Here is a 22,740-nt window from a genome sequence, read left to right on the forward strand (position 1 = left end):
AGAAGATGTGGTTTATCTATACCATGGAATACTACATGGCAATGAGAAACAATGAAATCTGGCCATGTGTAGCAACATGGATGGACCTTGAGGGTGTTATGCTGAGCGAAATAAGTCAGGCAGAGAAGGACAAATATCATATGTTTGCACGTATAGGAGGATTAGGAGGAACTTGACGGAGGAACAAGGGGGAGAAGAAGGGCGGAAATGGTGGGGGAAAGGGAGAGAGGCAAACCATGAGAGACTCTTGAATGCTGACAAAAACTGAGGACTGATGGATGTGGGGGGGAGGGGGGGATGGGCATGGAGGAGGGCACTTTGGGGATGAGCACTGAGTGTTATGTAGAAACGATTTTAACAATAAACTATTTGTAAAAAAAAAAAAAAAAAAAATTGTTCCAGAAAACAGAAAAAGAGGAAATGCTACCCTATTCATTTTGAAATGAGTTAAACCTTGATATCAAAACATATATAGGTAGTACAAGAAAGAAAGATTAAGTCAATTTCACCAATAAGCATAAATGCAAAACTCCTAAATTAAATTCAGCAGACCAGGGGCTCAGATCATGATCCCAGGGCTATGGGATCGAGACCCATGTCAGGCTCCATAGGATGCTTAAGATTCTCTCTCTGTCTCTTTCTCTTTCTCTTTCTCTGTCTGCCCCTCTCCCATGCTCACACTCTCTCTTTCTAAAATTAAAAAAATAAAGTTCACAAATCAAATCAGTAATTTAGTTTTTCAAAATAACAAAGCTGAGGTTTGTTCCCCACCCCCAGCAATGCAAGGATAGTTTAACACTAGAATATCTATAAATGTCATTCACCACATTGACAAAGAATAAAACCCACCAGATTTAGAAATTAAATAACACACTTTTCTGAACAGATGCCCCAAAATTATATAATAAAATTAAATACCCAGGCATACAAGCAGAAATTCTTACCAAATAGAAATAGAAATTATTAACCCAATTTTTAAAAAGTTGTCTACCAAAACCTACCAAAACTACCACACTAAAGTGTGAAAAATTAAAAGCATTTCCCTGAAAGTCAGAGGTAAGACAAGGATGCCTCTTATTCAGCCTCCGTTCAGTGCAGCCTTGTCTAGTGCAGCAAGTCAAGAAGTTAGAAAGGCCAAACAAAGCTACAATCATTTGCATATTTTATGACGGTCTTACATAGAAACTCTGAAATAATCTACAATAAACTAAAAACAAGGTTCAGCAAAGTTATAGGATACAAGATCAATATACAAAAAAAAATAATAATTTTGTTCCCACATACCAGCAGCAGATAGTTAGAAAATGCAGTTTTAACAAATAATTACAAGAGCAATGAACCGAAAAAAGAAGAAATTATGCCAAAAATTATTAAATGTTATTAAAAGAAGATCTAAATGAATGAGTTATAGACCTTATTTATGGATAGGAAGAGAATCAGTATAAAAAAATTCCATTCCCAATTAAATAATAAATGTAGTACAAATCAAAAATCCAACATAGTTTTTCACAAGCAAGAGCAAAGGGCCAAAAGTAGTCAAGATATTCCTGATAAGAAAAAAAAAAAAACAGGTCAGAAGGAAACCTTTCCTACTCGTTAGTAAGAGTTTATTATAGGTTTAATTAAAATACTATGGCTTTGGCATACAGATAGAAAAAATGACCAATGGAACAGATTAGGAAGCCCAAAGACAGAACCATACAGAAATAGAAAATTGATATATGACTAGGGGTCTTTACAATTTGAGGGAAAAGGATGTAATCTGCAATAAATAATGTTGGAGTAATTGGTTATCTATGTGGGCAAAAAACTTTTTAAATTAGATTCTATTTCATATCATAACATATAAATAGGTTAAAAAGCTAATGTTATAAGACAGGGAGACAAACCATCAGAGACTTTTAAATACAGAGAACAAACTGAGGATTGCTGGAGGGGAGATGGATAGATGGATGGGCTAAAGATGATGGGCATTAAGGAGGGCACTTGTTGCGATGAACACTGGGTGTCAAATGTAAGTAATGAATCCCTAAATTCTATTCCTGAAATCATTATTACACTATACATTAGTTAATTTGGATTTAAATTTTAAAAATAAAAAAAGCTAATGTTATAAGCAAATATTTTTAATGTTTTTAGAAAATATAGGGAATGAGTTTATGACCATCAATCAGGGAAGAGTTTCTGAATTAAGATATAAAAAGCATAAACCACAAACCAAAGATGGATATATTTGAGTACATTAACACAAAAACAAGCAAACAAACAAATCCTCTCTTCCTCCAAAACAAAAAAGCAAGCTACTGATTGGGAGATTCAGGCAACACATTTAACAGAATAGTGACTATTTTGGATATATTTTAAAATATAAATTGATATAAAGCCAACAACCCAACCAAAAATGGACAAAGTACATGAACAGGCATCTCATAGGAAAGGAAACCTGTCAGACCAATAAACTTATGAAAGGATGCTCAAGCTAACTAAAAGTCAGGAAATACAAATTACAATAACACTTCACATCCATCAAGTTGGCAAGCATTTTTAAAGTCTGACAATATCAAGTATTGGTAAGGTGCAGAGAAACAGGAATTTTCCTACACTGTTGGTGGGAATGTAAATTGATATAACCACTTTGGAGAGTAATTTGGTAATATCCATCATTTCCACTCTCCCAGGAACATACCCTAGAATCTTGCTCACAGGGAGATATGTGAAAGATTGTTTGCTTCAGAATTATCTGTAAAAGAGAAAATTGGAAATAACTAAAACTCTCCCAACAGGAGAATATAAGAATAATCACTAAGTATTCATACAACAGAATTCTTTATACAGCAGTTAAAGAAATGAACAAAACTGCATGTGCCAAATGGACAAATCTCAAAATCAAAATATAAAGAAAAAAAAAAAAGAATAAGGTACAGAAGGATACATACACTATGATACCATTTATATTAAGTTAAAACATGTTAAATAGCATTATATATTGTTTATGATAATATGTATAAATAAAATAGTCATGGCAATGATATGTACCAATTTGGTAAACTGGATGCCTCTGAGGAGAGAAGAAAGGGAATGGTGTTAGGGAGAAACATATTCCAGAGGATATTCAACCATGTCTGTAATATTTTATTTTAAAAATAAAAACAAAAGGAAATATGGCAGAATTATGTTTATTATGTTATTTGTAATTTCCCATATGTTTGAAATGCTTTATTTAAAAAGTGAATAACTTTGGGGTGCCTGGGTGGCTCAGTCAGTTAAGGTCAGGTCATGATCTCACAGTTCATGAGTTTGAGCCCCACATCAGGCTCTGTGCTGACAGCTCAGAGCCTGGAGCCTGCTTCAGATTCTGTGTCTCCCTCCCTCTCTGCCCTTCCCCCTACTGGTGCCTGTCTTTCTCTCTAAAAAATAAATAAACATTAAAAAAAATTAAACAGTGAATAACTTCAAAGTAAAACCAGGATACAAATTATCTTAATTACTGATGAAATCCTGATAAATACACAAACTTAATCATAAAAATTGTCAAAATTCTCATTGTAACATACAAATATTTCAGTTTTAAGTATGTGTCCATATTACAAATAAATATGAGCTATCTAGACATAAATTGTCTAGATAACCCCGATCACAGGATTAAAAGTATAAAAATATAAATATACACACATGTGAGCAAAGATTGTAAAGCAACACTGAAAATAAACTAAACATAAACTTTCAAGCTAGAAGGGTTTGGGGTGACATTTCTTTAACTTTTTTATTACAAAAATTTTAATTTAACAAATGAAATGTTGCCAAAATAAATGTATTATGTACTTTTTGGGAAGTTTTTACTGTAGAAATAATATAGCAGCAGAGATTTAAACAAATAGTAGTTCTCTAGAAATGTACAGTACAAAGTAGTCACGTCCTTTTCTTTTTTTTTTTTCTTTTCTTTTTTATTTCTAGGAGAGAGAGAGAGAGAGAGACAGCGTGAGCAGGGAAGGGTCAGAGAGACAGGGAGACACAGACTCTGAAATCGGCTCCAGGGTCTGGGCTGGCAGTCAGCACAGAGCCCGACCCGGGGCTCGAACCCACGAACCGTGAGATCATGACCTAAGTGAAAGTCAGACGCTTAACTGACTAAGCCACCCAGGTGCCCCCGAGTCACGTCCTTTTAAAAAACCTTCCTCTAGACACTTGTGGGGATGAGCACTGAGTGTTATGTGGAAACTAATTTGACAATAAACTATTTGTAAAAACAAAACAAAACAAAAAAACTTCCTCTAAATTCTTTTCTTTCTGTTAAATGATCAGGTTAAACAAACAGGCACACAACAAAATGATGTGAGTCAAATCACTATCGCCACCCAAATTTGAAGGGCAATGGCAGTCAAGAATTTGTCTGGGAATGATACTTTGCTATGCCTTTAATTAAGGCGGGGCTTTTAAAACTCAATTGTTCCATTCGTGTCTCAAATCAATCAGATGAAATTCACCTTTTACGTGGCCTGAATCCTGATAGCTAGGCACACTTGATAGGTAATTTAATCATCTCTGGTGTAGACGAACGCAAACTCAAATTAGCTAGTGAAAGAGTTGGTCTTCTCTGAGATAGCTGTGCTTTTCCACTTTTATGCAAGAGCTGAGCTTCACCAACTGGCTAGCTGGAGGCGTTATTAAAAATTTAGTGAAAGAAACAAAGGTGTGCTCTGGTGTCTCTTGTTACCCTTTCTCCTGTTACTCCAGCAGACAAAAGGCATAGAACCTGCCTCATGAATAATGTGACATGGAATATTCACAATCTATTTTTAATGGAGGCAAGTAATAACATTAAGAGAGATATTTGCAATCTTCAAATTTCACACGGTAACAGGCGCAGTAATTTGTTTTGATTCTGAACTGAGGATATCAAGATATATTTTCTTCTTAAAAAGGCATACCGTTAACATCAAAATTACAACTTCTCATTTACAGCATAAACAGGGATTATGAAAATAGCCCCAAAGTTCTAAATGTCATCAGAGAAGGACAGGACAGATAACTAGATTTCAATCAGTCCACTTACCTCTTGATGCATCTTCTTTACTTTTGAAACCAGGTTGGAAATAATCAACCAGTATGCACAATGAATTCTGTGCGAAGGACATTTTGTGATCTTTATTCACTGGGAGTTTTGTTTCCCAGGACACTAGGAAGAGGTTCCCAGATGCTGTAACTGTTCACCCATCAGTTCTGGAAAATTATCTTCAACTGCATTATAAACAAATGTAAATTTTGAATGAGAGTAAACTGACATGGAGAGACATGGTGTTGAAAACCGACCAAGTACAGCCAAGGACTGAGATTTGGAGAGACTGGAGAAAAACAGTGTCAAAGCCCCCTTACCCGCCAACTCAGAGAGTGTCCTATGTGTTCGGTTCGTTCCCTAAAGTCTCAAGGAATTTGTCTTCCCATTGTGCTCTAGAAAGCAGAGCCAGTCAGAGTTAAGCAGGATTTTGTTTTCTCTGCTTATTTACCTACCACCTCAGCAAATACCCATTGATCTCCTATTGTGTGACAGGCACTGTTCTGGGAGCTGAAGATTCAGCAGTGACTGAATAAATAAAGCTCCATAGGACACTGTGCTCACTGCTGTATCCCCACCACCTAGAACAGTGCCAGGCACATACTAGGCACTCAGTCAATATGTGTGAGATTGGTTTGAATCAAAATGGACAATCTACTGGTGGTCACCATGGGCCATGCATACCTTGGATGAGAGATGTTAGAAGGAGCACAGGTAGTTGGGATTTAGGCCAGGACCTTATTCTAATTTCATTTTCTTAAGGACTGATTCATGCAAGAAGTTATTTCTGGATAGAGCCAGAAATAATCCGTATTCCAATTATACTACTCCTGATGCATCTTTAGATTTAGACCTGTGGTACTGAGGCAGCTAACCAATATCACACACTTTCTACCCCCTGCAGTCTCCACAGAATCAAAGTAGTCAGGGTTGAATTAGGATGACACAACCATATCCACATTTCATGGTCAAGGAAACTGGAATCAGGGAGGCCAAAGGAGTGGCCTAAGTCATACAGCATGTTGGTGACAGAGCTGTGACTAAGACTCAATTTCTGGACCTAAGGCCTGTGATTTCTTTATTCATATGGGAGCCTTCTGGCTTATAAAAGCAAAACAAAACAACAAACAAACAAAAACAACTCTATGGTCCTCAGAGGGACCTATGTATGTGTGGGACCATGAGGGACTCTACAAGATAGGTGCTTAGTTTTATATACCTAAGAATAAGAGGATTCTTATTAGAGAAGAAAGAAGGATCTTCTGTTAAGAAAGAAGGAACTTTGAGGTATAGAAGGAAACAGCATGTGAAAATCAGAGCAATTGGATCTTACTCTCTTTTGGATATTGAGTTGTCTGCTTTACTTTTAATACCTCACCGTAGTTTCCTTCAGTGCCAATGTCCACTACAGACTAAAACAAGTCTTTCCCAAATTCCCTATCTAAATGAAAAGCCATAGGTAAGAGTCTTAATACTTTATTAACTTAAAACATCACTCTAATAAATATGTATTAACAAACAAAATGCACTCCAGAAGATCTGAAAACATTTACAAACTTCATCAACGTAAAAATACCACTTTGTTTCCTTCTAGTACACATGGAAGATCACTTCACATGCCTGCTAGCTTAGACATCTTAAAAATATCACTGTAACAATAAAAAAAACTGAATATACACACGAATCTTGGAAGTATCTGTTCAGCCTCTTTTTTTGTTTACGCTTGATAAAATCCAAATGTGTCAGAAAAGAAGGTTCAAGATTCTGTTTGTCTTCTCCGAATTCCTTTGGAAGGTAAAAATCAGACCCAGCCACTCAGAGGTGCATCTGTTAGCTTTGGAAGGGCAGAGGCAAGGGCCATACCTCTAATCTCTGGCTCCCTGATGCCTAGTATAGGCCTGGAGCCTGTGGCCAATAAACACCTGCTGAGTGAACAGATGGCCTGTTGTCCAGAGGTACTGCTCTGTGCTTCCATCGCCTCTGATGAAGCCTTCACAAGCCTTCTGCAGGAAGGCTCCTCCTCTCCTCTCACCAATAAGTCCATTTTTCTTCTGCTCCCTCTTGAAACAGGCTGGACAGCATATTTTGTCATTTCAAAAGTATGAAACTCCTTCCCCAAATCAGTTTCTGAACCATTCTTCAAGTGGGAGAATTGATTCTTCCAAGATTTACAGGCAGCACCCAATAGAAAGGGGTTAACAGACTCCCCAGAAAAAAAAAAAAAAGACACTCATTTTTCATTCTAGATAAAAACATTAGCATGTGTCTACCTTGCAAATGGTGATTCTCCTCTTCCACACAAGTATCTGGGGTAGGTCAGGAGGAGGGAAGAAACCTGAAGGGCTTTCCTGTCTGTGGAGCAGGGCTGGGAATGAGAACTGCAGGGCCCAGGATTTTATCTGATCCCCTCTTGACTTTGAGTCTTCCTTCGGGTGTGGGGGAACCTATTCAGTGTGTTCATAGCCCAGTGAGTTATTTGGTTTCCACTCTGGGCTGAACTTTGTAAAAGTAACTTATCCCCTCTTGCAGTTCCAGGAGGTAAGGTGAAGGGGCTCACCCTGCTGGGATCTTCAGACTGGATGGAGGGCCTGAGATGTCGGAAGTGGATGATAGCAAGTCGGGAGGCTGTCCTCCGTAGTGTTGTATGCTTGCTTGCTGCTTGCAGCCAGCCAGGGCCCTCATTTGAGCCCATGCTGTGTCTCCCGGTGCCGCCTGAGGTCCACCTTCCTCTGGAAGCCCTTCCCACAAAGGTCACAGCCAAAGGGTTTGAAGCCTGTGTGCTTGCGGCTGTGGGTGATGAGGTTGGAGCTCTGGCTGAATGCCTTCCCACACACCTGGCATTTGTGGGGCTTCTCACCTGCAGGGATGGAGGAGGGGAGGGGAGGAAGTATGAGTCTATGATAAAGCTAGGGGGGACTCACTGTGACCCACATGCTCTTGGCAGCAGCTGGTTGCAACCCAGTCTAAGGCCTTCAAGTGACTTGGAGGGTGACGTGTTGCAACCAAGTCCTGGGAAGTCATGGGTACACCAGGTGAAAGGGAGACTTTCTGAGTGGGGGTTCCCAGCAAAAGGCCTCAAACCGTTTCCTGCTAAACGGAAACAGAGCAAAGGCCACGTGCCCAGACTCACAGCTGAATCCACCCTGGCAAGGCACCCCCGACTTCAGAAGCAGAGAGCTCCCACAGCAGATGTTCAATGTGGGGGTGGGGGCCTGTCCTTCAAACCATGTGACTCTGTTCTTATTCAGAGGAAGTTTTCAAATCTGAGTTTCCAAGTGGGCGTTGGTTTGTATGGACCAGTGAGCCTGTCTTCTTTCTTGCTCTTGAAGGACAATAGAATGTATCTGAAGCATAGACATTTCTCAAAGTCTTATTTTTAAAAATCCACCTTTGGGTCACAAAGTATTTCTTAAGATAGCTGATACTTTTCTATCTTGATTTTACTTTCTTTTTATAAGCATTCTTTATATCCTACTAAATCTTCACCACAGATTAATAAATAACACATAAAAAATGTTTGGTCTTCCCCCCAAAATCATGTGCTGTTTAACATTTGGGTAAAAAGCATGCATTTTCATATAGCCTCACCATGGCATTATAGTCAGGACTTGGTCTTGGAAAAATACAACAATAGATGAAGTTTGTTTTTGAGGAAACTTCTGTCCTTCTTGCTATGCCCCTTTCTGTCTTCATGCTTCAGATTTCAGATTTCAGAAACACCCATTAAAACTTACCATGTCCCTTTAGGGTCAAACAAATCTGAGAAACAAATTCTAGTTAAGATGTAAATGTTTGATAAGGACTTAATGTTTCATTCAGTCAAGATCCTAGTTGCATTTTGGTAAGTGTCTTAAATACTTTTACTCAAAAGGAGTGAGTTACATGGAAATTTCAGACAAAGGATCATGATTTAAATAGGATATTTTTCCGGGTTTTCTGATGGGGGCATCTACACTGCCCAAACATATTTATAAACATCAGTGGTAGGTGTTTGGAACACACTGGAATTTGCTTTAAATCAGTATTTATATTCCAGAATAAAATAGTCAGAATTCTGGGTCTCTTGTAAATGTATTATTTAGTATTAAAGAGACTGATCCTGGCAGTAAAACTAACACCTATATATAATCAAAATGTTAGAGAAAGAGTCCAAGATTGGAAACCAGAGCATTCCATGGCCTCAAGATTTACTCTTAGCCTGAGCTAAATCATTGCATCACCCTGAGTTTCAGGATGGTAAGACTACTTTAGGGGGTGGCAGTAAGGATCAAAAGAAGGGAAAGATTTGAAAGCAACTTGTAAATAATAAAGTATTACAATAGGTAAAGAATTATCATTATTACAGCATAAACTTGCTGATATTTTGAAAAGAGCAATAAGTAAATAGAAGTTTTCTACATCTACCAACCTTCATAACTCTGAAAATACAGTAAACAGTGGTCAAGATAATAGTGATTTGAGGGGCGTCTGGGTGGCTTAGTCGGTTAAGCGTCTGACTTTCGCTTGGGTCATGATCTCGCGGTTCGTGGGTTCGAGCCCCGCGTCAGGCTCTGTGCTGACTGCCAGCTCAGAGCCTGGAGCCTGTTTCAGTCTGTGACTCCCTCTCTCTCTGACCCTCCCCTGCTCACGCTGTCTCTCTCTCTCTCTCCTAGAAATAAATAAAACATTAAAAAAAAATTTTAAAAAAAATAAAGTAATAGTGATTTGAGATCAGACAGACCTGAATTTAAGTCCTGGCCCTGCCACTTGCTAACGGTGCCCTGGATAGGTTACCTCATCTTTCTGTGCCTCACTTTCCTCATCTCTAAAATGAAGACATGGAATAGTCTCTACCTCCCAGAGTTCTCGTGAGTATAAAATGAGATAATGCATTTAAAAAGGGCTTAGCAGACAGCTCAGTAATATTTACCACTGTTTTTTCCCTCCTCAGTCAGGATAAGCTCTTAGACTGGGGGAAAATAAAAAGGCAGCCAAAGGCCACACGTAAGTCCCTTCCCTAAAAGGCTGGGTGGGAGCCCTGCGGAGACTCCTCAATCTCTGGAGCTTCAGATTCCACCCGGAGCAGAGGAGCAGTTAAACTAGAGAAAAATAGTCTTTGCAAGGATAAAGAATCTGAGGCTGAGCAGCTGAGTGGTTCCTCAGATGCAGCCCCAAATCAAGGCCCCTGTGGGGAGCACCTTGTTTGTAAACAAACTTAAGAGAATCTGCCTGCTTGTTTTCTTGAATACACTGCAGTGATTAACTCCATCTAGAAGGCCTCGTCTACCACTCATTCTGCAGCCAGAACATCACAGCAAAGGTGAATTATACTGGCCTCAGAGGGAAGAACAATGCTCCCCCACACCAGCCCTCACCAGGTGTTTTTCTGCAAGCCCAGGGCCTTCAGCTTACCAGTGTGAATGAAGGTGTGTTTCTTCATGTCTGACTTTTGGTGGAACCTCTTGCCACAGTACTGACAAGGGTAGGGCCGGGTGTCTGAATGGATAAGCAAGTGTGTGGACAGCGTAGATGACCTCTTGAAGCTCTTGCCACAAATCTTACAGTCAAAGCTTCGTTCCTGTGGATAGAAAAATGTGGCATTCCTATTGCAGTCATCTAGGCTGCCATCTTCCTCACCACTAACCCAACCATAAAATCCCCAGAGCCAGGGCCCTCCCTTTCTTCAGGCTCCCCTTCCACTTAGCCTGACCCATCATTCTCTCTCCCCAGATTTATTTCCAACCTCCACCCTCTCCACCCCAACCTCTTCCCCTTTAACAGTTTTTCTACCCACTTTTCACCCACAACCCTCCACACCCCAGGGCAAAAATGTATCCCCACCCTGCCTTTTTGACACCCATTTACAAACAGTTCTCCACCCTCCTCGACAGGAGGCTTAGACCTCACTCACTCGAGACCACTGCCCCCTCCGGCCAGTGTTGAGAGAGATGGGAGAGTAGTACCCTTTTTAGTAAGTAAGTCTCTATAAGTAAGCATTCTCTTGTCATAGTTACTCGTGTACTTAATTGCTTATCTACTCTCTGTCACTCAGCCAAACTGAAAAGTCCTGTGGGGGCATCCTGTCAGGGACCTGATGTGTTACAGGATTCTCAGATGCTTAGCACCTGGAAGTTGGACAACAAATGTTAAAGGAATGAATGAAAGAACAGCAGGATAAATATGCTACTGGATCCTCTAAATGAGCTGACATCCCTTCTTTTCATTTGGGAGGGATCAATGCTGATTAAGTGACAGTCATTTGGTGATAAGAAACGAGGCAAAAACAAAATCGGAGCTAATAAATCTGATACATTAGCAGCAAGAGTGCACAAACCCTCCTCAAACCCAAAGTAATGATCCGCATCACCCTCTGGAGGCTTACAATGATGTGACACCAAACTCTAGGGCTGCCTGGAAGCCGGAGCCGGCCACCTTTCCCCCTACACACCTACATCCGGGCAAAGGGTCTTGGTGGAGGAGACTGGGGGCAGTCCGGGGACGTCCAGGGGAAAACATGGCAAGCGGAGAGTGGCCGGTGCTGCACCGAGAAACGGAACATCCCCGAAAGCGAACACCTGAGCAGGGCCGCGCGCGGCCTTGCGCCCCGCGCTTACCTGCGAGTGCACGGCTTTGTGCTGCTCCAGGCTCACCGCGTGCCCGAAGGTCTTGCCGCACATCTCGCACGCAAAGGGTCTCGTGCCGCTGTGGGACCTGCGCACGTGCACCTCGAGCCCGTGCGGCGTGGAGAACACCTGAGGCGGGTGGGGCCGGGGAGAAGGCCGCTGAGAGGGGCCGAGGGGCGCGGGCCGGGGGCGGGGGCGCGGAGCCAACAAAGCCAAGCGCGCAGAAGCCTCACCTTGCTGCACTTGATGCATTTGTAGGAGTCGCCGCCCAGCAGCAAGCGGGTGCACAGCAGCTCCGACTCCACCTTGACGCCGGCGCCCTTGTCCGCGTGCAGCCCGTGGCCACGCTCAGAGTACAGCCCGCCCGGCGCCGCCGCCGTCGGCCGTTCGAACAGCCCTGTCGCCGGGGGCCCGAAGTCGCCGTAGAGCCCCAGGCCTGCGCCGCCGGCAGCGCCACCTCCTGCGCCGCCTCCCCCGGGCGCCCCGGCCCCTGCGCCGCCCGCAGCCCGCTCCGGGCCGTAGAGCGCCGCGGGGTGGCCTGGCTCCGGGGCGCGCTCGCAGAAGAGGCCCAGGCCGGCGCCGCGCTCCAGGGCCGCGCACGGCCGGTAGCTGTGCACCAGGTGCCGCAGGTCGGAGCCCGCTAGGCCCCTCCACGAGTACGGCTTGAAGGGCAGGGGGAAGGGCTGGGCTTCGTCCAGCGACGGGCACACCGACTTCTCCGAGGCTGTGGAGGCACAAGGGGCGTCGGGTCAGGCTTCAGACGGCGGGGCGGAGGCCGCCCGGCGGCGTCTGCCCGTCGCCCGGCACTGGTGGCGCACTCCGTGCGCTAGACGCCGCCAGAGTAAACTGCGGACCGGTCTCTGGGACCTCGAGGACCACTGGAGGCGGCAGGGCAGCAAACAGATCATTAAAATGGCATCGGTCGAGGAGATGGGTAAATTTAGTGCCAGGGCAGAGGAAGCGCAGGACGTTAGGAGGGTCTTTTCTAGTGGAACCGGAGCACCTCGCGGTGCCACAGAGAAAAGCGCGCCAGGCCGTCTGTGCTGGATACATGCTCTGAGCTGAGCTAAGCAGAAGGCGGCCCCCGCTGGGGCCCGGACAGCGCTCCTGCGCCGCAGACGGCCCAGCGCCCAGCGCCAGCGTTCTCCCGGCCCCTACAGATTCCCACTCCGTCTTTTTTTCTTTCCGGGATCGATAAGGAAGGAGGGAGAGGACAAATAAAATGTAGCCCGACCTACCGAAGACACCTGTCTGGAAAAAAAAACGGGAAGGTGTTAACATTCCTAACAGTTACTCAATACCCAGTGCAAGTAGCAAAGGGGCAGCGGGAAGAAGGTTTGGAGCTTGAACTGCCTGCTGGATGCTCCCCGTTCTCATTCTTGTCATAGCCTGATAGGGGTAAAGCTCCACATTTTCCCAGAGAATAATTTACGTTTAAGGTTTAGCCACCACCTGCCAGTGCCATAGTGTTCCCACATTCGCGGCCTCTGTACCCCTGCCCAACGTGAATTCTGCTAAAACCAGACACGCAATGTATCCTTTCTCTATTTGCATGCGGATTTACAAATCTGTTCCCACACCGCACACTCCAGGCTAGCCGCTTTAATGAGAGGCTGCACCCCAAGTTTCCAGCGGAGAGATTCCCGCGGCACCCAGTCTTGGAGGGCGGTGTCCTGCACAGCCAAGAAGGATCATCGGATTGCAGGCTCCCAGACACACGAGCTGCAGCTATAGCTTTAGCCAAGTCAACGCACAGAATGAGGGATGGCGTTGGGGCTATCTTTCAAAACTAGTAAAGGCAATCTGGAAATGACAGGCACTTGGCAGATTCCAACTAGTTTGTATTCTCCTTCTCGGACCAGGACACAAGACTCGCCCCACCCAAAGTGCAGTCACTCGGTTTGCACAAAACTCCATTGCTGTCTGCAAATGTAGCCAAACGACTGGTCTCCAAGGTTGGGCCAAACAACCCCACAGAACGAAAACTGAAACAGGCCCCCAATCCGCGCTTGCAAAGATTCAGAGGAGGGCAGAGATTTCCGTCCTGACCCGTCCCTCCCGATTAGCGCCCAGCTCTCTGCGGGAGCCAGTGGAATTTTTAAAGACTGCCCGGGTTTCCGTTTGGGACCCCGGGGTCTGGATTTGGGGATCCCAGCTCTTTCTAAGCATTCAACTGACCAGCAAACGAAATGTCGAGGTTGCTGCAGAGACGACTCATTTATTTTCTCTCACCAACCATCTCGGCCAAACGAACCCAGGTCCCGCCGCCTCACATCAAAGCAGCAGCCCCTGCAAACCTGCTGACGCAGTCCCAGAGAAGCCAGATGTCTCCCCTACGGGGCCCTTACCCCACGAACAAGCGCTCTCCTCTCGGAAAGACCCTCCGCCATCCATTTAGTATTTCCGTCCCGTCAAAACTGCGTTAGTTTACTCCTCACCATGGGAGCCCTGCCGCCCCGGCCCCAGAGCTCCCAACCGGCTCCTACCTGGAGACACAGAGGGCGACGGAGGCCTCCAGAAATCCTCGAACTCTGAGCTCCGGTCGCAGACGCTGCCCTCACAGCTGCCTGGAGATGCGGAGGCTCTGTCAGGGGCCTCAGTCATCTGCGACTCGGGAGACAAACGACCCCGGGGCTCTGTCTTCGCCCCTCCTGCGCTCGAGGTGCTGTCTGCGGAGAGGAGGCAGGATAGGAGCTCAGGCTGGGCCTAAATGGGGCCAATGGTTCTCAAGTGGCGGCGCCCCCAGCCCGTGGCACCCGGGTGTCCTCTTTTAGTTCCCAGACCTGGCCGGGAACCCTTCCGGATCCGAGGGCCGGAGCAAAGAGGCCGTGGCACCTAGGCGACGAGCCCGGAAGGGACCCAGACGGTTGGAAACAAAAAGGCAGCAAAGGGGGCGTCAGGGTCGCCCTGCCCGGCTCCTTGGGGCATGGGTGGTGGAGCGCAGAAGCTACGTCCCTGGGAGCAGCCCCGCCCGGTCCGCGCGCGCCCCGCACCTGCTCCGCCTGGCGCCAATACATTCTCCAGGCGGAGGGAATAGTCGGGTCCCGGGGAGCGCGGCTGGTGGTAACTGTGAGCCTTCTTGCTCTTGACCAGGAACGAACGCGGCATGGTGATCCGGCGCGCCCCCCACTCCGCTCCCTGGAGCCGCCGTCAGCCCACTGTCACTTCGAGTTCTTGCTCTGCCCCAGCCAGGCGGAGACCTGCGAGAGAAGAACCCGGTGGAAACGCGGGTCCGCACGCTCTTGGGCCGGGGACGGGGCAGCCGGGTGGAAAGGGAGCCTCGGCCGGGGAGGAGCGAGGAGCGCCCGAGGGAGGAGGGGCTGGGCCCCGCCGCGCCGCGCTCACCAGGTGGCACTCGGACAGGTGGCGCGAGCCCGCCGCCGCCGCAGCTCAGCGGTAAAACCCGTCCCGGGGCTGGGGCTCAGGCCTCTTCCTTCTGCCCGGCCCACACCCCTTGGCCCCTCCCCTTCCCTAGCAAAACTTGCTCCGTCAAACTCTCCGGAGAGCCGATGTCCCCAACTGGCCAGTTACCCCAAGTCGACCACTCATTGCCTGCCTGGCCTAGTTTTCTGGCCGGGGAGGAGAGCAAGGACGGGCTGATCAATCTAGGGCCGAGGGATGAGCTCGTGATCGAGGACCAGGAAGGGGCTCGGAGCCAAGCACTCCGAGAGCCAGCTACGAACTGGAGGGAGGTGGTGGGGGGGGGGGAGAGGGCGCACCAGGCTGGCTGAGCGGAGGGTTGGGAGGCTGCAGCGGAGGGACTGAGAGCCGCAGAAGTTGGAGAAAGGAGGCAGGAGAGAAGAGGAACAGGAAGGTGGCGGGATGGGGGATGGCAGAAGGCTGACCCCGTCCGCGGCTGGAACTCGCACCCCCGTGATGCCCCTCGCTCTTCACTCGTGCCTCAAGCGAGGAAAAGGTTGACCTGGAGACGCGAGTGCGGCGGGAGCAAGCAGAGTCTGGGGCGACACCTAACCTCGGAAACCAAGTCCCGGGAAATAACTTTTTTCGTTCTGCTCACCGAAAACCTTGTCTAGGGGAAGTCGAGCCCGACTCGGGCGCGATGGCTGTAAACCGCCTGGCGTCTGCAGTCCGCGAAGAAACAGCAGTTTAGCCGACGCGGAGAGGGCAGGGTGCGCTGCCCAGGGCGGCGCGCCGGGGTCCGGGCGCGGGCCGGGGAGGGAGCTAGCTGCCCGCTGCGCCGCTCTCATTAACCCCCAATCAGTTCACCTAATCCCGGGGTCGAAACCTGAGCCCAGCGGTGAGGCGGGGCAGAGCCTCCGGCTCCGCTTGGGGCTGCTCGGGGGCGGAACCAGGCCGGCGACTAGGTCTGGGGAAAACGAATTTGCCGTCCTCTCCGAGTGAAGGCGATGGGCGCCGCGCTCACATGGGAACTGCAGGCTCTTGGGGGCTCAGCAGCTCTCCATGCTCTTGGCAAGTTCAGTAACAAGGGTGCTGGGGGACCGCAGGCGGGGACGACCACCTCGTCCTTGGCCTTCGCGACGCTTAGGCTGCCAGACTAGAGCTACGCTGCGCTCAGGGCAGGATGCAGGACACTAAGACTACCTGTTGGCGCTCCGGGCTCAACACGAGTACTCAGGGACTCCTTCCCTCCAGGGCATTCCACGTCCCACGGTGGAGGTGGGACAGGCTTGGGAGAAGAGTCGGCTAGGACGTCTATCGGAATCCCAAGGCACCTTTCCGGAGTCCTAAGAGCCAGAGGCTCCTAGGAGTGAGGGTGCCACCCGCCCCGGCCCAAGTGCACCCCTAGGGTCGGGACTTCAGGAGGCTTGGGGGTGCTGGCGCTGCCCTAGGGCGCAGTCCGGCCACCACGGTTTTCCCTGGGCCTCTGCGTGAGCCGCCACTTCGGCCTTATAAATTAGACCCCACAAACGCAAAAACGAATTCCTTAGACAGCCATGAAACTCAGAGGTAAAGGAACACGGGGTGAAACGGTCTCGAGGGCCCCGCTGAGGCTTGGGTCTGCGTCGGCGCCAAGTCGGTCGGGGAGGGGGCAGGGGGAATTGTCGCGCTGGCGGGGACTGCGCGGGATCAGGCGGGCCCAGAGGCGGCCTCTCCCCCCAGGCGGAGCCCCGCGCCTCTCTCGCATGCCGGCTGGCCCTACCCGATCCTGGAGGAGTGGAGTGGGCTGGGTAGTAGGGCCGAGGGCCGAGCGCGTGGGAAGGCGACCTCGCGCAGCAGCTGGCGGCGGGAGGGCGGGGCGGCCCCCTGAGCGCACGCGGGCCGGGGCCTCTCTTCACGGTCTGGTCCCGGGAAGGCGGGAGTGGAGGCGCGGAGGGGCAGCCTCCTGATCGCAGTTGCCACCGCCTCCCCACCAGATGTTTCCTTCCCGGATGAATCCTGCTCCTCTGCGCCAAATCCCCTGCGGATAGGGCTCTCGGGGCTCCCGCACAGTGGCCAGCTGCGGGCGGGAACCCGGCAGCGCCCTCTGGTCGCCCCCGCAGCGGCTGTGCCCCGTTAGTCCCCGCGGCCGCCCCCACCAGGGGGGCAGGCGCAGAACAGGCGCAGCGGACCTACCTGCGGGGTCAGGGCACCGACGCTGCGCTCCGAGTTTTCAAACTGAGTTGCTTTCGGAGAGACTGTGTTCTCTCTCTCTCTCTCTCTCTCTCTTTTTTTAATCTCCTTCCGAGCTCAGCCCCCAAAACCACAAGCTTCACTTCCTGAGCGTTAAGGAGTAGCTCTCTTAGCCCTCTCAGACCTGCCCCCCAACCCCCAGTCTGGGCGCGCTCCTTTGCGCAAGGGGCTTAGGAGGCGGACCCGGGCCGGCCTTTCCAGCCGCCCTCCCAGAAGGTCCTCCGCGTTTCTGCTCTGTGGGGCTGCGGAGGATGGGGAGGCCCGGAGGGCCCGACACCCAGGCACTGGAAATGATTCAAAAGAAAATGAACCATTGTTGGCTCTCGGGAGACTTCCGCAGCGAGAAGAAGTCACAGATTCAGGACAGAGATTGACTGGAGCGCCGGGGAGTAGAAGCGCCCAGCTCCAAGGAGGCCTCCCCGCCCCTCTGCCCCGGGACACCCCCACCCCCACCCCGCCGCCTGTTTGGGCCGGCTACCCCCGGCTGGGGGCCCGTGAATCACCGGCGGACGCTGCCGCCGGCCTGGAGCCCGGCGAGTGGCCGCGGCGTCCGCAGAGCGAAACCTGCCCCTCTGCCCCGAAATAGCTTGTTGTGGAAACACTTCGGGATAAATACGCCCAACGAGGCTGAAAATACCTTGACACCCAATCCGAGAGGTTTGCTCATTTCCCTTCGGATTTAGGTAATGGTTAAATTTGGAAAGGGTGGGCGAGCGTCGAGCCCCCGGCGGAGAGGGCGCTGGCGGCGCGTCCCGCGGGCGCCCGGCTAGCCTGGCGGGCGCGCCCTCCCCACGCACGCTCCCCCGCGCTCTGCCCGGTGCCCTCCGCCCGCCGCTAATTTCCGGTGGTCGGAGCTGCGAAATTAAAGACTGCGCGGGAGGGAGCGCGCGGGGGCAGCGGCGGGGGCGGCGACGGCTGCGGCTCGGCTGACCCCGCCCCGGGCCGCCGGGGAGAGCCGTACCTCGGGCACCTGGTCCGGAGAGGAGCGATGCGACGCCTTAAAGCGCCACCCCGATGACTATGGAAAAGCAAATCTTCGCTTGGATTGTGTGTTCCTTGAGGGTAGGCACTGGATCTTCACTGTCAGGTCCCTGATAGGCTCTTAAGAAACGTCTGTGGACTGAGGAAATGAATGAAAGGAGTTGATTAAGTATTCTATTAATAGAACAGGGAAAAATGTAAACTCCACCCATAAGTAGACAAATGCAGCAACTTCCAACGCTAGATGTCTGCCATGATCCATAGTGTGGCCTGTTGTGTATGCTTAAACCCAAACCCTTTCCTGACGGGGTTGGATGTCGTTGTAATTACGTTACTTTCCTAAGTGAATTGAGCTAGATTTTGATCGCTACTTCATGCGCAGTAAGTCTCCAGCGTCAGATACCGGGAGAAGGGAGTGTCGCTCCTCAGTTCTTGGAAAATAATGTGCCATATTTTAGATTAAGCCACAATTGTCCTGGAAGAGTAAGGTCCTTGTAGCCCTTCGCATAGAGAGAGATTTTTTTTTAATGATTTTTAAATTTGCTTTGTAAACCCAAAGATGTGCAAAAAATATTTGGTTACCATGGCGGTAGTTCAAGCATGCTTTAATAGATCGACACTTTATATCTCAACGGTCCTACATCTACTGTGTGCCAGGTGCTGGACTAGACACACGTTTTAATAGCCTGCCTAGCTGTTCTCCTTACACTACTGTTCATTTATTCTACATGCCTTTCCTTATATTGGTTAGCACCCAGAGGTAAGCAATCTTAATCAGAAGGATTACAGATATTGAATAAACTGAAGGGAAAGTAAGGCATTTTGTATGTACACTTTTAGTTCTTATAGTCTTTGTCCTGGCCTAACGTATAAAAACCTCAAAGCAGTCCACAATAGAGCTTTACGTTATTCCTTCCATCCTATGCTAACAGTAGAAAAGGGCAAAATATTAAAAGAAAATTATAAGTGGAACAAAAGGAAATTTATTATCAACCCAGTTCTAGAGAAATGGCTGAACCATTTCCTTTGCACATGAGCAAGTTCAAAGTCAAAATTTCTTGAAAAGGCAAAGTGACCGGTTAGTACTTTAGTTGAATGCTGCTGTTTGAAATCTCAGAAAACATGGGGGAGGCTATGAAGGGGACAAATAATCACCTTTACAGTATCACTTTAGAATAAAGTCCTTTCATTCAGATTGAGTCTAGTCATTTTGCTTAGTTTGCAAATTCATCCTCTGAATTTGTAAAATAAAACTGAGGACTGGAACAGGGAAACCCAGAGAAAAGCAGGCAGGAGGGAGATGGCAGAAATTTTCTCTTTATAATCTTTTAAATTTTGAACCATATAGATATATTACTATATGTTTATATAGTGTATTTTAAATACACATAAAAATATTTGACTAGAGAGATCAGGTCATTTCCTAGGTATACAGTGTCAAAATGTGACTCCCACACTTAGGGGGAACAGAGGAGAAAAGTAAGAAGTGGGTCACCCAGAGAGGTTAATAAACTTGCAGCTAAAAGCCAGCACTGGAAATGATGATACAATGAACTTGACTTCCCACTACTTCAAACTACCTCTCATTTACCACTAAATGGAGAATGAAAAGAATAAGACACCTTCGCTCCCAAAGTGCACATCTTTAAAAGCTGAAAAGAATCCTCCCCTGAGTGTGCTCCTTTGGAACTAAGATAGCTCTAATGGTAAGCAGAAGGTAGGCTTGGAGTGTAAGTTTCTATACATACTGGTTTTCTAAAAAGAGGATGTTAACTACACTATTTTTGTCAGTAATTTACTAACTTGTCCTTAAATAATAATAATAATATATCTGTAGATGCTAAATGACAAATGACGTTCTTCGTATCACGGGCATTTCCAAGTCCTGACCAGTGGCCCGTTTATTTCAAGCAGCATCTCATAGAACAGAATTCCCCTACAACAAAAGATCTGAGACTTAAAAAAAAAAAAATTGTAACAAACGATTACTCGTTTCTTGTTTATTTTTTCACAAAGCTTTACATTTACCATCTCTGTTCTATTTGGGGTTGGCCCAGGAAGAGCGGGGATCCTGAAACCACAGAGACGGGCAATGCCCCATTTCCTCATTTGATGCTCACGGCAATGCTACCAAGAGGGGAAAGAGTTCAGGATTTTTACAGACAGTCATTGGTGGAAATGAGTCTCTGTTCTCTCAATTACTAGCCCTGTGACCTCGGGCAAGTTAACTCTCCCACCCTCAGCTTCTCGCCTGTAAAGTCAGAATAACTACTTACCTTGTAAGACCATGGAGCAGCCCTTTGCTTTTCACTTTTCAAGGATTCCTCTGGGCACCAAGAATGGAAGAATTCTCCTAGTAAGAGTGTCCTAGGTTTAATCTTCTTGTTCTACGTGCTGCTTCAATTTATTCAACTTTGCATAAGTAAACTTCATCATAGGCATTTGCAAGGACTTGGATTTCTTTTTAAATCAAAGGGCAGAGGAGAATGAATCAGGATCACTTTTCATTTGTAGATATTTTATAGATCTATTTAGGGGATATTAAGTGAGTAACTGTTTTAGGACTTAGTTTGCCCATCTTTAAAATAGGAGATGCCTGTCATGTGTCAAATACCATGAGCTGTTGGCTGAGAGTAGCTATGGAAGATACAATGAAAGTAAAATCAATGTTTAATAAACACGTAAAAAAAAAATTACAGGATGGGACTGGGCATGAAGCTCCTTCATAAGCCAGACAAGAGATTTGGTGTATAAGAAGGTGGTTTATTTTTTAACTCCAATTTTTCACTATAAATTATAATACATATAATTTACTAAAGAAAAAAAGAAGAAACCCCAGTAAAACAACATCCCAGTATTTTTGCTCCGCTTTAACCCACATAATTATAACCATATCAAAGCTATACAAGTGTATTCTTTTTTTCCAGTGAATATTAGAATCATATTTCTTTCTAGTCTCTTTACTTTCAGATTTCCTTTAATAATAAAAATAATAAAATTATTTAAATAAAAATCATGACATTTTCCTTGCTTTAATATTATCTTTCATCATTCTCAATGGCTAAAATAGGATTCTATTATCTAGATTACTTATAATTTATGCAATCATTCCGGTCATAGAATTTAGCTTGTTTTCATTTTTTACTATTTTAAATAATGCAATGGAAAGTTTTCCAGATATAGTTTTGCCCACAGTTTAAACTGTTTCTTTAGGATATATTTTGAGGGGTGGAATTTCTGGATCCAGCAAGGCCCTTGAACATACCAGAAAAAATGTTTGGGACAGCACGTTTATGTAATGCATCAACAAAAGAATTCATATCACTTAACAAACAGTTAAACGACTGTAAAAATCAACTATGGAAAAGTGAGACCTTGGTTAAAGAACAGACATAGAACAGGTCTTTATTTTGTGCAGAAGAAGTATTTGTTAGAGAGTAGCCACACTGTCATATTGGCATGTTTTCTCCCTCTTAGGATTAACAATTATTTAATTTTTGCCTTCAGATTAGCTATTTTGCTGAGTACAGGCAGATAGAAATACAAGTTTTTATATATTTTCTCAATTGTACGAATTCAAAGAAAATAAATGCAGGGTGATAATTGTGTGATGCCTTAATTCAAATGTTAGGTAATATAATTGTCTCCCTCATACTCTTACAAGTGGCAGGCTACCAAAAATAAAATTCAAATGACACTATAAGTCAGAATAAGATTAGATGGTATCATCATTTATGGAAAGTGGGTAATGCTTTTTTTTTTACCATCATACGCAAAAATTGGGAAATGGGGTAAAGAAGAAATTTGGAGATAAACAAATTAATGTAAGACTTACGCTTTGAGTAAGACCTAATCTCATATTAATATTTGAAGCCTTTTCAAACATAAAGAAAAGCACTATTTTGTTTTAATAAATATTTTGGGGCTGATATATTTAAATGTTGTTACATTATAAAACATACTCCATCACTATGAAAAACAAACTTTTACGTTAAGGATTTCAAACATCTGAAGAGGTAGGGGCTCTCAGCTTTGGTGTTCGAGTTCAAATAAGACCATTGTTAACCTCACCACGTATATATTTTTACATTGTTCCTAAGAACAGATTGACTGAATAAAGTGTCATCTTATGTGTGGGCTGTAGGAGATGACTCTTCATAGACACATACCCGGCGTGAACTTTTATGGAAAGAAAAAAAGGAGTAGATTTACTTCGTGAATGGAAAATGTAATGAGAGAGAAATGTAGAATTATTTTTCTTTTGAGTTTTTCATCATTTCCTCCAGGATGTTTGGTTATCATTTTACCCTACCACAGATGAAACACTTCATTTTAAAACAGTCAAGCCCAGGGGCGCCTGTGTGGCTCAGTCATTTGGGCCTCCAGCTTTGGCTCAGGTCATGATCTCATTGTCCCTGAGTTCGAGCCCCGCATTGGGGTCTGTGCTGTCAGCTCGGTGCCTGGAGCCTGCTTTGGATTCTGTGTCTCCCTCTCTCTCTCTCTCTCTGACCC

General features: G+C 46.5%; 1 protein-coding gene across 4 annotated transcripts; it reads right to left on the bottom strand.

Annotated features, from left to right (window-relative positions):
* Positions 1-7,266: 7,266 nt before the first annotated feature.
* Positions 7,267-17,253, bottom strand: GFI1 (growth factor independent 1 transcriptional repressor). Of its 4 annotated transcripts, XM_039236423.1 has the most exons (8): positions 16,778-16,839; positions 15,674-15,737; positions 14,649-14,855; positions 14,142-14,324; positions 11,889-12,379; positions 11,647-11,784; positions 10,445-10,610; positions 7,267-7,910 (listed from the first exon to the last, which is right to left on the bottom strand). In XM_039236423.1, exons 3-8 carry the CDS (start codon positions 14,761-14,763, stop codon positions 7,732-7,734), a joined length of 1,272 nt encoding a protein of 423 aa, XP_039092354.1. In that variant the 5' UTR covers positions 14,764-14,855; positions 15,674-15,737; positions 16,778-16,839; the 3' UTR covers positions 7,267-7,731. The 4 variants fall into 4 exon arrangements, with proteins under 4 accessions (XP_039092354.1, XP_039092353.1, XP_039092355.1 ...); XM_039236422.1 differs by lacking the exons at positions 15,674-15,737; positions 16,778-16,839 and adding an exon at positions 17,191-17,253; XM_039236424.1 differs by lacking the exon at positions 16,778-16,839 and having other exon boundaries at positions 15,674-15,753.
* Between the last annotated feature and the right edge of the window lie 5,487 nt (positions 17,254-22,740).

The sequence above is a fragment of the Hyaena hyaena genome, unplaced genomic scaffold (assembly GCF_003009895.1).
Source record: "Hyaena hyaena isolate Hyena2069 unplaced genomic scaffold, ASM300989v1 scaffold_111, whole genome shotgun sequence".
In the NCBI taxonomy this organism is placed as follows: domain Eukaryota; kingdom Metazoa; phylum Chordata; class Mammalia; order Carnivora; family Hyaenidae; genus Hyaena; species Hyaena hyaena.

What these genes read in the sequence shown, in the direction of transcription:
- GFI1 (XM_039236422.1), bottom strand. Translation starts at nt 14,763, where the DNA reads ATGCCGCGTTCGTTCCTGGTCAAGAGCAAGAAGGCTCACAGTTACCAC. An exon ending in ATTGGCGCCAGGCGGAGCAG is followed by an intron (nt 14,325 to 14,648) that starts GTGCGGGGCGCG and finishes TCCTCTCCGCAG; the next exon opens with ACAGCACCTCGAGCGCAGGA. An exon ending in AATGCATCAAGTGCAGCAAG is followed by an intron (nt 11,785 to 11,888) that starts GTGAGGCTTCTG and finishes CACCCGCCTCAG; the next exon opens with GTGTTCTCCACGCCGCACGG.